The sequence below is a fragment of the Drosophila grimshawi genome, unplaced genomic scaffold (genome assembly GCF_018153295.1).
Source record: "Drosophila grimshawi isolate 15287-2541.00 unplaced genomic scaffold, ASM1815329v1 contig_1367, whole genome shotgun sequence".
In the NCBI taxonomy this organism is placed as follows: Eukaryota; Metazoa; Arthropoda; class Insecta; order Diptera; family Drosophilidae; genus Drosophila; species Drosophila grimshawi.
In genome coordinates, this window is record NW_025062889.1 from 4,964,498 (window position 1) to 4,978,426 (window position 13,929).

Sequence of the window (13,929 nt, forward strand, 5' to 3'; positions counted from 1 at the left end):
TTTAACTTAATGCTAATTCCAAATAAACCAGCTTGAACTATTTGATTTTCGGCGATACTTAATACATATTTGATTTTGCAACGAGCAGCAATTTAACATGATATAAATTTATGTATTTGCTTGTTATTTATGGTAAGTTTTAGATAATGGATTATACGCGTATTTAGGCTAGTTCAAACAATGAGTTCTTTGCAAATTGTGCACTAACAACTATAATTACGATAACTTCATACGATAAATACTTGCAGTAAAAAAAAAACAAAAGCTGGCCCAAAAAAAAAATGAGAAATGAAAAATCCGCAAATGGCTGTTTTGCAGAGTTTTCGAATGGAACGATTGCAACTTCTCATTTGATTCTTTTTGCTTACAATAGTGTGGTTTTTTGTAAACTTTAAACCAACCACTCACTGGCAAGTGGAAACTTGAGCGGCTTGCAGCGGCTGATCATTCGGGCGCAGTTATTGTCCTCGGCAGCAGTTGTTGGATTGCTTTGGTAGCTTTTCTCGTTGACCGAGCCGAGACTTAAACTATGGCTAAGACTAGCACTAGCACTATATGTAATAATATCATTGCTATTCTGTAAGTTTGTGTGTGGCCGATTATCCTCCTTCTCCTTCATCTCCTTCTTCTCCGTATCATCATCCAATCCATCTGTCTCCATATAGCTAAGATTATTTGTGTGGTAAGCGTAGTAACTGTTGAAATCTAGCAGCTTATTATTGCTGCTGTCAACTTCTGTTTTTTGTTTAGCTTTTGCTGACGTTGCTGTTGTTGTTTTAGTTGGTGTTAAGCTTTTACAATTCAAATTATAGATATTTATGTTGGTTTTGCTGGTGTGTATATTCAAGTGGACAGCATTGTCATGTCACACCGAAGTGCCCTGCTGGCCCGGCACCACCGAGCCACAGCTCTCGTCCGGCTTAAACGTCTCCTGCAACCGCTGCTTACAATTCCCCTTGGATGCAAAGAAGAACTTGTATATCATATACATGGGTATGCACATCACCGATGAGCACGTGACAGCCCAGCCCACCTGGGTGCTCCATGGTGGATAATAAAACTCCTCGCCCAGCATTTCCTTGTAGCCCAATATCGAGAATATAAAGATGGTCTGCAAAAGCATATAATATTTAATTGATATCATTTGACATTTGTAACTTGAACTTACCAGTAGAAACACTGGACTAATGTACGTCCAACAGATGCGCCAGAAGAGACCCGGCCTGGAGCCCAACATTTGCTCCACATCGTCGCTGAAGCGATCAACGCCATAAAACCAAAATACGCCAGCTGCTTCCACAAATACCACAAAGAGTATAGCCAGACCGGGTCCGTAGACATTCAAAAAGTTGACCAAAACAACTCCGCCCTGAAAAACAAGATTGGCATCGATAAGAAAATATGATTAATGCAGTAAATTACCACAGGTCTGAGTTAGGATTTGCTTAATAGGAAAGCAATAGTTTTGTTGTTTACCAATTGGAAGGAAACCGAAGTCAGAAATGCTTTATTTACATGTTGTTGTATATTTATTGAGATAACTTGCAAAATAAATCTGAACATTAAAATAATATATTCAATAAGTCTTATTCTATCATAACAAAACCCAACTAGGAAAAGAAGGATGCGAAGAAATGGATGCAGTTGTGTTTGATTAATGGATGCAGATGGAGTTGCCGGTTAAGATATGCATAGAAATGGAATAGCTTGATCCATTTGACCGATACTCCAAGGCAAGTGACCAAGACACAATATATATATATATATATACATGTGGAAGATACTAAATTACAATTTCAAATGTAATCAGACAAAGTGGCAAACGTTCGGACAAGTGTTTGGCCAAGAGCGAAAGCCAACAACAACTGCTTGGCCCAGCCGAAAGGAAGCAAGTGAGCTGACAGGTGATAAAAATGCAGGAGAAAAGGATGTGGGGGACGGGAGGAGGGGTAGATGAAAGGAAGCCACTTGACTGGAGACTAAGTAAGTATGTGAGATTAACTGAAGGTACGATAAAAAGCACTTAACATGGCAATCCATCGTTTTTTGCCTCAACTAAACTGGCATATTTAAACAGTTATCCGACTGACTAACTGCCTAACTGACTGACTGGCAGACTCGAAGACAATCGCCAGTCATCGCAGTAGCTGCGTTTAATGAGCCATGTGTGATGTTCATGGGGGGAAGTTTGCTATCCTTAAACCTACCAACCCATGCATATGGAGCAGCTTGAGTTCTCGCACTTAACAGTTAATTAAGCGAATCACTTCGACTGATAGATAGATAGCGTTAGCCAAGTTACTTACATAGGTCATTGTGGGCAACGCACACAGGAAAATGAAGGCGAGCAGCAGCAGCACAAACAACTCTCGGCGTCTTCCAATCACACGTGGATACTCGTCACAGAGAGCCGTTATCATCGCCTCCAGTCCACCAAATGTGCTGTCCAATCCCAGCGTGATGAGCATTAGAAAGAATATAATGCTCCAGAAGACAGAGCCACTCATCGTTGCGATGGCCTCGGGATAGACAATAAAGACGAGTCCCGGGCCCTCTAAGCCCACCTTATCAATCGAGGTTTTCTGCACAAAGGCCATGTAGCTAAATGGTAAAGGTTAATAGCAATATTGATTCAATTACTATATAGATAAGACTAATAGATAATACATTATATATAATTTATTATTGATTATTTATTTTTATCACTTTATTTAGCATAAGAACTTACCCCAGCACGGAGAAGATAACAAATCCAGCCAGGAAGCTAGTCAGGCAATTAATGCTGCTGGTTATGAGCGCATCCCTGTAGCAATTGTTATTAAATTTATTGTAGCTGGACAAGGCAAGTAGGGTGCCAAACCCAGGACCCAGCGAGAAAAATATCTGCGAGGCGGCATCGATCCAAACTTTGGAGTTCTTCAACTTATGCCACTCCGGAGTCAAATAATACTTGATGCCCTCATCGGCGCCGGGCAAAGAGACACCGCGCACCAACAAAATAATGAGCACTACGTAGGGCGCCAGGGCGGTAACCCAGACGACCTTTCCCGCACTACGTACACCTTTCCACAGCGAGAAATAAACAAGGACGAAGACGCCAAAAACACAGAGCGCCAATGTGGGCTTAACTGGGCCCATGAAATCCAAACCATTGCTCTTATAGCTCTCCAATACCTGTCGTCTGTATGATTGAGTAATATATATATAAAGCTATATAAGTATATATATATATAACAGTTATATGGAACTTACTCAAAAAACTCCTTGGCTGGCGATGTGGCCAGTTCTGTGAAGTTCTCGTTGGTCACTGGCATACAGTTTTGTGTGTTCCATGGATTATCGCATGACGTCCATGGCAACTTGGAGGTAAATGAGGCAAATAAATAATAAACCGCCCATCCAATAATTGTATTGTAGTACATCCCCATATAGATGTCGATCAAACAAATCGCATAGCCAACACCTGTCCATGGATAGGGAAGTATCTTTTAGACATGGTTAACCAAACTTTAACTCACTAAAAGCAATATTAATTTATACCCCATGTTTATTTGAACACACAAGTTTCATTAAGAAATCATGTTAAATTTCTAAGTTTCATGACAACATTTAAATTCTTAAAACAAAACACGTTTTTTTTTTATCAACAGGTATCCATTGTGAGTGTGTGTGCATCATGGGAATGCCAATCTCTGATTGATAACGATGAGAAAAATCATCAAGTTGAAATATTCCCACGTGACATTTTACACATTTCTGCTTATTGGGTCGGACAGAGGAACGAACAAATGGATAACTGAGATGTCTTTATGGATTCTGCTACCAGGTATCTATCTATGCACCACCACACACCAGCACACCACCCCTACACCACCCCTTTCACCCCAACGCCACTCTAACAGTTCACTTGATGATGCCAATAAGACACGTCACGTGATTTTCAGTTGGTTTTGTGCTCTGCTTTCCTTTATTCAAACATTGCCACAAGCACAAGTTAAGTGGGATATTTTCAAGTTGATTTCGAGGGCGGCATAGTGAAGCTATTTGCTTGGCAGATATTTCTTTTAAAAATGTGTTTAGTTTTTAGTGTACAAATTTGGAGGCTTTCCATTTAGATGGAAGACTACTTTGAGAGCTAGCTACTGGGCATCTAAGAGTCAAGCACTCGTCACTTAAACGCTTCTGGTTGTTTTTTTTTTTCTTTTTTTGCATCGTTTCTTTTCAGTTTTAATCGCCTGGCAGAAAGTTGGCGCAAAGGTTTCGCCGAGCAAACACTTGTTGAGCAAATGATGGGCGGCCACAAAGTAATGTTTGCCGTTCGGCTCGGAGGGGGTGCCCAGGAAGCGTGAACAGAAAACGATTCAAACGGTTCCAAGTGTGTGGCACACAGTGATTCAGTGAGTCAGCAGAATGGAAGTTGATGCAAGTTTAAAGCGCCAGTCAGCCACAGAATAAATCAACTTATGCATGTAGAGCGTGGATAGTCATCAAGAAGCAAGAAGCAAAATCCATTTGAGAGCAGAGAGCTGTGCCCATTTTGTTTTCGCCATTTAATGGAATTATCAACTTGATATGCAAAAACTTTTGAGTGTCTTCGTGTTTATCGAGATAAGTCAATTTCCGGAAGGCGACGCCTTCGTCAACAATTTAATTACGGAGTTCCGAATGCGCCTGATTTGTGCTCTATTCAAATATAAATTTCACTTGAATGCGACATTAATTGTTGCAACAATATTCAGTCAGTCCGTCAGTCCGTCTGTTCGTCCCACTGCCTTATCAATTTCAAAAACTGAATAACTGAAAGCGTGTCCCTTTCAGACTTCAGCTGATAATGTTGTCAGCAGCAGTTTGGGAGGAGGTGGGGGGACCCAGAAACAATGAGAGCCAACTCCCAAAGACATGTGTTGCAAGCAGGCTGCGGGTGCCCCAAATGCTCGAAAATAACCAGCAACATCATATAAAATATGTGACATAATTTTTGTTCGCATATTTTTAAAGACTTTATGAAATGTGCGTATACGTAATATGAAAGCTTTTAAATTGATATATATGTATATATATATATATATATATTAAGCTGGCGGCATTTGACTGTGTAAATAACTCATGTTGAACGTTTATTGGCTGCTTAATAGATTTCAATACGCAATTTCACTTTAATGCTTTTTTTGCTACCCTTAATTCAATGTTTGTGATTCATTTATTAGCTGGCGCCATAAACATAAGCTACAGGTAGCAAAAATACTTTGCCCGAGGGTGTGTCAAAAAAGTCGACAAATTTTATTATTAAAAGGAATATTAAAAATATAATAAACAATAATCTTAAGTTTCGGAGATCACATTTTTTCAGCTTAAAAACAAAAATGGACACGTTTACTTAAAAAATGTGAGAAACTTTTAAATTGGCGCTTGAAATTAATTAATATTTCTATGCCTTAACTTAACTGTTGCGAATTTGTTTCCACTTACCCTTGAGAGCTGGACAAATGCGCTTCCAGATGCTAATGCAACCGCATCGATGAAACTGACCCAGAGCCAGTTCCATATAAAACAAAGGTAGACCTCCAAAGATGAGAAAGACGCAGTATGGCACCAAAAAGGCGCCACCGCCATTCTGATAGCAGATATAGGGAAATCGCCAAACGTTGCCCAAATCGACAGCAAAACCGATGACGGCCAACAGAAACTCGGCCTTTTGGCCCCAAGTCTCACGAGGACGCTCCGTTACAGAAACGACCAAAACGCGCTGCAAAAGAAAAAGTGAAAATGAAGAAAATGAAGAACATTTCAAAAGTGAAATAATGTTGTTAGGGATTTGGGGGACAAATACGGGAAATAAACTGTGAATGTACCTCGTTGTTGGTGAGACGCGGCGCCAGCGGATCGGTGACCTTGGCTGGTGTTGCAGTATCGCCATCATCTTCGTTGGAGTCATCCTCATTGTTCGGCGACTCCTTGTTGTTGCCCCATGGTGCTGTTGCGGTTGCACTCGTTGCCGTCGCACTGTGAGCGAACTCGGTGCTGTTGCTGTTGCTCTTGCTGCTGCGATCCATGTTGAGCTTGAGTATCTCTGTTTCTGCCCTGGTGGGCGTTGGCTTTGGCATGGGCGTGGCCGAGTACGCCGATCGGGGCACTAGCGTCGCCAGCCGGACAGAAGGACTGCCCTGCGCCACGGGATTCGTTTGCGGCTGTGCCAGAGCCGAAACCCAGAGCCAAGGTCAGGCTCCTCTCGCTCTCGCTCTCTCTCTCTCTCTCTCTCACTCTCACTCTCACCCTCACTCCCGCTCTCTCCCCCTCTCTCTCTCTCTCTCCCGCTGTATCTGTCTCTCTTGTGCACACCTGCTTCTTCTCTTTTTCGGCCAACCTTTAGCGTACGCTGCGCATTGAAAATTGCATTTCGCCTTTTGTGTTTACATGCTGGTCAACACATCGCCCACGGACGGGGGGAGTAGAGGCGGTGGCGGTGACCTTGAGACTGCAATTGCGATTGCCATTAACTGCAAGCGGTTAAAGGATTACATGTTACTTCCATGGATGCACAACTAATGAGTCTCCACCCAATTGCTGTTCACAACACACACACACACACACACACACACATACGCAAGCACTTATTTCAGTGGCATTGCAGCATATGTGTGTATATGTGATGTCCTCAAAAATTCATATCGAAAGGAATGAGCTAATATTAGGGTGCATCAGGCTGGTCAAAAATTATAAAAATTATGTTTAAAAAAAAAAATAATATGTAAAATGAGCAAATTGACAAGAAATGGGGGATTTTTTCCTTTTTGGTCTTTATTTTACTTTTCTATAAAAAATTCCGATCAATTATCGATCGACTTTAAATTATTATTATAACAATTGTTTTTCTTTTATACTTTTTCCATATGTTTCCATTCATTAACTTATACAATTAGTGTTTAATTTCAACTGTTTTTTTTCCTCTCTCAACATTAATAATTATATTTCAAATGTTTTGATTGACTGCATTTTTGGGCAATTGCTTTCGACTTTTACTGGCTGCCCTGCGGAGACGCACACACTCCCACCCACTGAGATACATATGTACAAATGCTTGTATTCTGTCGGACGCATCGCGTTCCCTGAGGTGTCCTTTGTGTGGTAATCTATGGCTCAGTGATTGGGCCGATTTGCGTTTTGAGGCCATCGCCGGACATCGTTGGGCAAGTGGTGCGCATCGCTGACCAAATTGGCGATGTTCAATGTCAATGTTGTAAATACTGATGGACTCTCATGTGTGTGTGTGTGTGCGTCGCCATAAATATTGCTTGGCTTTATTTTAATCGTTATCAGTTACATTTGCGATGCGTGCATAACAGCCGCCGGGGCTTGAAAGTGTTCAAATATTGACATTTAATATGTGTTTTGGAGTGCAGCGATTGAAATTGCTTCAGGCGAGTACCTGTTGGATTATTTGTATAGGATAAGCCTGCACTTTTCACTGATTTTCTTTTATTCATTTTTTGTTTGCAAATTATTACTGATTTTCATTTCTTGTACGGCCTTCTTTGCAAAGTAAGTAGAATACATTTGCCTTTCAATTAACATTTTTAATTACCATTTAATGGTACGGATACTTTTGCACCTGTCACAGCTTTAACACATATCTTAAGAAAAAAAATAAATAAAAAATTCCTCGTGTGAAGCTGCTTCGTTCGAAATTGTGATAAGACAAAACAGCACTGCGCAAATTGGAAATAATTAAAAGGCACTCAAAGATAGGGAGACAGGAAACAAATGGCACATATGAATTGCAAATTAATTGCTTATGGTAATTCCAAACATAAAAGCAAATATCAGAAAATAACTCATTGGAGTGGCAATATTATATTTATTATTAAAAATTATTAAATATCGATATAATAGCTAGCTTAAACACTTGAAATATAATGAAATATAAAAAGTCACTCAAGGAAATATCTAAAAATATTTAGTTTTGTTTAGTTTATATCCATAAAATCTTTTGAAATCATTATTTAAGTAAAAGCATTGAAAACACTTACTTTTGACTATAAAGATCCTGGTTATTTATTTTCTTACAACATATATTTATTTTTTTAAAACCCACTACATTTACTTAAAATATTTCACTTTCACTTTTCCACTTGAACAAGGCAAATTTCAAAAATTTGAGTGGCGCGCGCCGCTTCTTGGTGGCAACTGCTGCCAATGCGAGCGAGGCGCCTCCTTTTATAGGTGGGCATCCGACTCGTGTTCAGGACAACAGCCGAGCCGAACTGTTGTCCTTCGTGTGTCGGTTAAATGTATGCGGGCTTTGTTCTGGGAAGGGGCTGGTTCTGGGGCGGTTTGTTGGTCGACTGTTGCCTGAGCCGGACAGGTGGCAACTGTAACTTAAATTGCGACAAACTGTTGCTTGCGAAAGTTGATTGAAGGGCAGCAGCAGGGGAAGTGGGTGGCAGTTGGGTCAAATGCGCTATTTGCTATTAAATGCTCGATTTTAACTGACTCTGCTTAAGTATATTCTTTTGTGTTGATGTTAAATGACAATGCAACAACATCAATTCGTTCTTTAGACTTTGCTTTTTTTGCAAGTTGATGATCATAATAAATTCAGTTTCTAAAAATTAAATACTTACTTATGACTGATTTATGTTCATTCACTTTTGCTTATAAGCATTTTTGAGTGCTCTTTACTCGTTTCAATTGAGTGGCAGACGAACATCTTCAGCAACATCAATTTTAATTAAAACACTTCATATCTCACCCGAAAAAGAACAAAAAGCAATTGTTTTTATTGAGTGGCTATTTATGTATTATTTTTTGCACTGTTTTGATTTTGATGTGGATGCTATTTTTTTTGCGCGCGCGCGTTTATTCGGAGTCTAATTTATAGACTTTCAATAAACAAATGCATTCGTTGTGCAGATGCTGCTGCTCTAATTTATTCAAGTCAAACAAATCAGTTTAATTACAATTGACTTGTGACAACGGCGACGGGCGACGGCAATGACGACTGCGGGGCAGCGGCTTCAGTTGAATACTGATTGTGCGCGCCTTGCGCTGCTCACGTTTTATATGGTTGAGGTAGGTGAGATTCGCGATCGCTCTCTCTCTCTCTCTCACACACTCTCTCATTAGCTTAGCGCATTGTCAAAGAATGGCATGCACCCTTAAGCTGTGACGTCACGCATATGAGCGCTTCGGACAAAACCTTGCGATCAGTGCTCCATGATTAAGAACGACGTTGAGGACTTTGTTATTGTTGTTGTTGCTGTTGCTGCTGCTGCTGCTGTTTCTTGGTGTGGGCGCGTCTGTCAATGAGCATGTTGAAGCGGCTTAGAGTCTACACGCTTATTCTACAAATGCCAATTGGTGCCGCGTCATCGTGTCTCAGTACATTTATGGGCTATTACACGCCCCAAAACTTATATAAATGAAATCGGATATTTGAATTTCCTAGCCAGCGCGCCCACGACCACAAACTGCTTACATACGTCATCGGCGTGAAGGTGGCTCACGCAAAGACGCAGCACCACCAACAACAAAACAACAACAGCATCTGCTTAAGTTGTTGTAATTGGATGCAAACGCAATTTGCATGCTACTCGCTAATTTGCCGCGTAAATAGGTAAGTATAATCGTACTCAAACTTCAGCTTGCATTTGCAGATATGCAGATAATGTAAAAACACGAAATTTAGTTATTTTCTTTTTGTTTCGTATACTTAATTTATAAGCCTCGTTAAGTTAAAAACCGTTATCTATTTTGGCGCCGTTGTAGCACAGTGACACTCAAACTGTTTATCTTTACAGTGCCATTTTCGCGTAACATACACAGCTATCTATCAGTGCTTTGCAGAAATGTTACTCGATTGAAGGAGCAACACACTTTTACTATTCGCTGATTGCTTTTTTGTTATAGAGTACCTCTTTTATTCAATTAATCTACTTTTTTCCAGAATCATTAGTGCGTTTACACTAAGAAGTACGTTTTTAAATACCTAGCAAGAGTGCGCGCCATGTTCCTCTGCAATATACATCAAACTGTTTACATTACAATTTGAGTATTATTACCAAACGAAACGATATATTGCTTGATATATCGCTGTGCAGCGTTGCCAGACTTTGAAACTTATGTACTTGTATTTTGTAAACAAACCCAAAAACCAAATCCAAATAGTTTGCTTAGTTTAGTTTTCATTTGATTAATTGCAATAATGCGCATTACGCGACACTTTTCGCAACTGTGGGAGAATCGCAACCCCACTGCTGCCTACCTGAGCACCTATTTCTTCTTCGCGGCACTGCGCCTGGTGCTAGTATTTGTGCCCCAATTGGGCTACGTGCATCCCGATGAGTTTTTCCAGAGCGTCGAGGTGATGACGGGTGAGTAGATATGTTTGGGATGAATCTCAATAAATTACTCTCGTCTCTTTGTCTCTACTAGGTGATCACTTTCGCTTGGAACACACACGCACATGGGAGTTCAACAATACGATGCCGGTGCGGAGCATAACGCTGCCGTGGGCTTTGCTCCGTGTGCCGTGGAGCTTCTATGAGTTTGTGGCGATGTATGTGCGTGAATTCTGGCACCTGGAACTGATCAATAGCTATGCCTATCTGGTGTTCCCACGCCTCATCTACACGCTGATCTCGTACAGCAACGACTATTGCATGTATCGCATTTGCCGGTTGTATGGATTGCGACATGAGATCCGTCTTCTGGCGCTTGCCAGCTGTTGGGTGTTGCTTGTCTTTGGCACACGCACCTTCTCCAACACCCTCGAGCTGGCCATGTGCGCCTGGCTACTCTGTCTGGTGGCCGAATGCATGCTGAGAACAAATACGGTTGTCTTCAAAAAGGAGTTTCTTGAGGAGAAGTACGACAAGGCGGCATCGATTAGTGAACGCGTCAAGATATGGAAACTGAAGAATGCGCTGCCTGCGCACAACTTGCAGCATATGTTCGCCATGTCCAGTATTTGTGTCGCCGGCGTCTTCAATCGACCCACTTTCCTGCTCTTCGGAGCACCCATGGTCTTCTTCTGGTTGCTGCGTGGCATGGGCACGAGGAGCGTGACCTTTCGGGACTTCAATCTGCGCATCGGACTCTTCTGCCTGTGTGCCCTGCCAGCTCTGCTGCTGTTCATATTCTGTGATTCGCTGTACTATCAGCATTTAACGGTCGGTGAGCTGCACATGCTCCAATTGGGCATAGACAATTTTGTCTTTACGCCGTGGAACTTTATCAAATACAATCTGGACTCGGCGCAGACAGCGTCGCATGGCGTGCATCCATGCTATGTGCATCTGCTGATCAATGTGCCGCTGCTCTTTAATGTTCTGGGCGTGGCCTCGTTGGGTGCATTTGCTCAGCTCCTGTTGCGCTTCTTTTGCGCCGAGTATCAACTGCTGCCCAAGTTCCAGAGCATTGTCTCGCTGATGTCGGGCGCAATCTTTGTGCCATTGTTCTTTTTATCACTGATCAATCATCAGGAGCCGCGTTTTTTGCTGCCACTCACATTTCCATTGCTTCTGTTACACGCTCCGAAGCTGATTACGGGATTTACTCCAGTTTATCCATTTCAGACGCAACATCCACTGTTGATTTGGTTCTACAAGCGGCTGTTGTGCAGCAGAGTGTCAGCGCCGCATCTGCTCCGCATTTGGTATGTTTGCAATGTGCTGTTGACGCTCTTCTTTGGCTTCATCCATCAAGCGGGTATGTTTCCGCTGGCACAGCGGATGTCGCATGTGGTGGCTACTAAACCGACGGCGACCCATGTCCATCTGCTCACCTCACACATGTACAGCCTGCCGCTGCATCTGGTGAATGTGCCCAGCTCGAGTCTGCAGCACTTTAATCCACAGACACATCAACGCTATCGACGCCAACGTGACTTTTATCTGTATGAATACGGTGGGCTCGCATTGGACAATCTGATGTACAAGGTGAAGCTGATCTCGGCCAATTGTGAACTCAAGCGGAATGGTGTGAAACGATTGCGTTACAAGATCTATTTGGCCATACCAGCTGCACTGAGCGGGGAGCTGCATGAGGCACTGCAGCGCTCCAATGCCAGCAGCTATCTGAACTTTGAGCTCGTCTCCGTTTTCTATCCACATTTGTCAACGGAGGCGTTTCCACGCCTGCAGGGCCGCCATCCCTGCGATGTGGATGCACCGCATTGGACGCACGACGATCTGCGCGGCACTTGCGCTGTGGAGCAGCCGCCAACGCTGAGCTTTGCCTACCTGAGCCGCCAGTTCAGCTCGTTTGTTCATCAGTTCGGACTGGCGCTCTACGAGATCGATGTGCGCCGGAAACAATCGAAAACAACGGCAACTCACACATTAGATCTGGACACAGCTCCAGCGACGCCGCTGCCGGAATCATCGGCGTAATAGTTCGGATTTTGTTTCGGCTTCAGATTCCTGTCCAAAGTGTGTCTTATACCAAAGATTAAGCTAAGCATTAGATCAATCAGTTGTTGGCATTAAACACATGCAGCTCTCAATTCTAGTCACACCATCACCTCATATAATTGTAACAATTATTTATCACAAAACATTTGATCTACAAACTGCAACATTCCTGCTTAAAATGAGTAGCTAAATATCAACACATGTCCAATGCTCATAATACAATTATTTACTAACTTAAATTAATGTTCGTTGAACACAAAATCCTTATCTTTTCGAACGTAAAGTAAGCAAATTAAAATATGTAAAATGTATAACTGCTCATTGTTTTTAAAGCTTGCTTAATTCATAAATATTCTAAATCTTATTGTAAAGCATCTAATATAATGTATTTAAAATGATCTTGCACTGTTTTTCTTAAAGCATTAAATATGCATTTGAATTGATATAAAAGAGATTTGCTTTTTAGATTATTTAATTTTAAATAAAGCGGATTTATATAAAGGCAACTTATAAACCGATTCATGCCCATAAAAATCATTAAGCATATAAATAGAAAAAGCCGGGTAAAAGTTAGCCAAAGAACCTGAATATGCTCAATCTCTTCCAGCACTTGTGAACGAGCTTAACTCTTGACTTTGATGCTGTCAAACAAGCGCTGATATAATTTAATTATAAACGTTGCCAAAACATGAAATGGAAAATATAATTTAATCCATTTGACACGCAGCGACAAACATTTGGCACTTTGATGAGATTGGTTCTTTTCGGTACGAGGTGCGGCATCCGCGTTCATTGAACGTTACCAAGCCAAATAATTGGGGGCACAAACAATTTCTCATTGCGTCCGCATTGTGTTCTAATTCAGCGACAATTTTTTTTTTATTTATTATTATTTTTATATTGGGTCTGCGGCCTAAGCCGTAAACTCGTTTGAGGGCGTTGTAGGCTGTGACCGCAGAGTGGCTATAAAACCGTTTGGCTAATTGGCCAAAAGCATCAGTCGCTGACAACTCAAATCAAAATCAACAACATGAAAGTAAGTCCAAGGATCTCTTATACTGTTTTTGGTCTACCAGTTCTAATATTCGTCCTTGCTTGCAGTTCTTCATCTGCTTCGTCGCTCTGTGCGTGGCCGTCGCTCAGGCTGGATTTTTGGCTTCACCTTTGACCTATGCTGCTGCTCCCGGATTTGCTGCCACCACATATGCCGCAGCACCCACGTATGCAGCTGCAACCTATGCCGCAGCACCCAGCTATGCAGCAGCCACCTATGCCGCTGCTCCAGTGACCACCTACTCGGCTCATGCTGTGCCCGCTGCCTACTCCACATACGCAGCTGCTGCTCCCGCCTACACAGCGTCCGTGTACGGTGCGCCTGTGGCAACGTATGCCGCCGCTCCAGCCTATGCTGCCCCAGTTGCCACTTATGCTGCACCGGCTGTCCTCAGCCCCTTCTTGAAGAAGAAGTAAACTGTTTGACAAAAGAACATTCTGTCAATTCCTGCCTACCTCATTACGA

General features: G+C 42.0%; 2 protein-coding genes across 4 annotated transcripts; one reads left to right on the forward strand and one right to left on the reverse strand.

Annotated features, from left to right (window-relative positions):
- Positions 1-761: 761 nt before the first annotated feature.
- Positions 762-9,031, reverse strand: LOC6561108 (sodium-dependent serotonin transporter). Its single transcript, XM_001985738.3, has 8 exons — positions 8,622-9,031; positions 5,853-6,497; positions 5,470-5,746; positions 3,253-3,463; positions 2,729-3,181; positions 2,307-2,601; positions 1,169-1,369; positions 762-1,111 (listed from the first exon to the last, which is right to left on the reverse strand). The coding sequence occupies exons 2-8, from the start codon at positions 6,102-6,104 to the stop codon at positions 866-868; spliced, it is 1,935 nt and encodes a 644-aa protein (XP_001985774.2). The 5' UTR covers positions 6,105-6,497; positions 8,622-9,031; the 3' UTR covers positions 762-865.
- Positions 9,032-10,167: 1,136 nt separating this feature from the next.
- Positions 10,168-13,880, forward strand: LOC6561195 (GPI mannosyltransferase 4). Of its 3 annotated transcripts, XM_032735254.1 has the most exons (3): positions 10,168-10,370; positions 10,432-12,326; positions 13,458-13,880. In XM_032735254.1, exons 1-3 carry the CDS (start codon positions 10,202-10,204, stop codon positions 13,878-13,880), a joined length of 2,487 nt encoding a protein of 828 aa, XP_032591145.1. In that variant the 5' UTR covers positions 10,168-10,201. The 3 variants fall into 3 exon arrangements, with proteins under 3 accessions (XP_032591145.1, XP_001985775.1, XP_043070971.1); XM_001985739.3 differs by lacking the exon at positions 13,458-13,880 and having other exon boundaries at positions 10,432-12,764; XM_043215036.1 differs by lacking the exons at positions 10,168-10,370; positions 10,432-12,326 and adding an exon at positions 13,396-13,446 and having other exon boundaries at positions 13,512-13,880.
- The last annotated feature ends 49 nt before the right edge of the window (positions 13,881-13,929 follow it).

What these genes read in the sequence shown, in the direction of transcription:
- LOC6561108 (XM_001985738.3), bottom strand. Translation starts at nt 6,104, where the DNA reads ATGCCAAAGCCAACGCCCACCAGGGCAGAAACAGAGATACTCAAGCTC. An exon ending in CATTTGTCCAGCTCTCAAGG is followed by an intron (nt 3,464 to 5,469) that starts GTAAGTGGAAAC and finishes ATCCATGGACAG; the next exon opens with GTGTTGGCTATGCGATTTGT. An exon ending in CGTTGCCCACAATGACCTAT is followed by an intron (nt 1,370 to 2,306) that starts GTAAGTAACTTG and finishes CTTGTTTTTCAG; the next exon opens with GGCGGAGTTGTTTTGGTCAA.
- LOC6561195 (XM_032735254.1), top strand. Translation starts at nt 10,202, where the DNA reads ATGCGCATTACGCGACACTTTTCGCAACTGTGGGAGAATCGCAACCCC. An exon ending in GAGCGTCGAGGTGATGACGG is followed by an intron (nt 10,371 to 10,431) that starts GTGAGTAGATAT and finishes TGTCTCTACTAG; the next exon opens with GTGATCACTTTCGCTTGGAA. An exon ending in GGAAACAATCGAAAACAACG is followed by an intron (nt 12,327 to 13,457) that starts GCAACTCACACA and finishes AGTAAGTCCAAG; the next exon opens with GATCTCTTATACTGTTTTTG.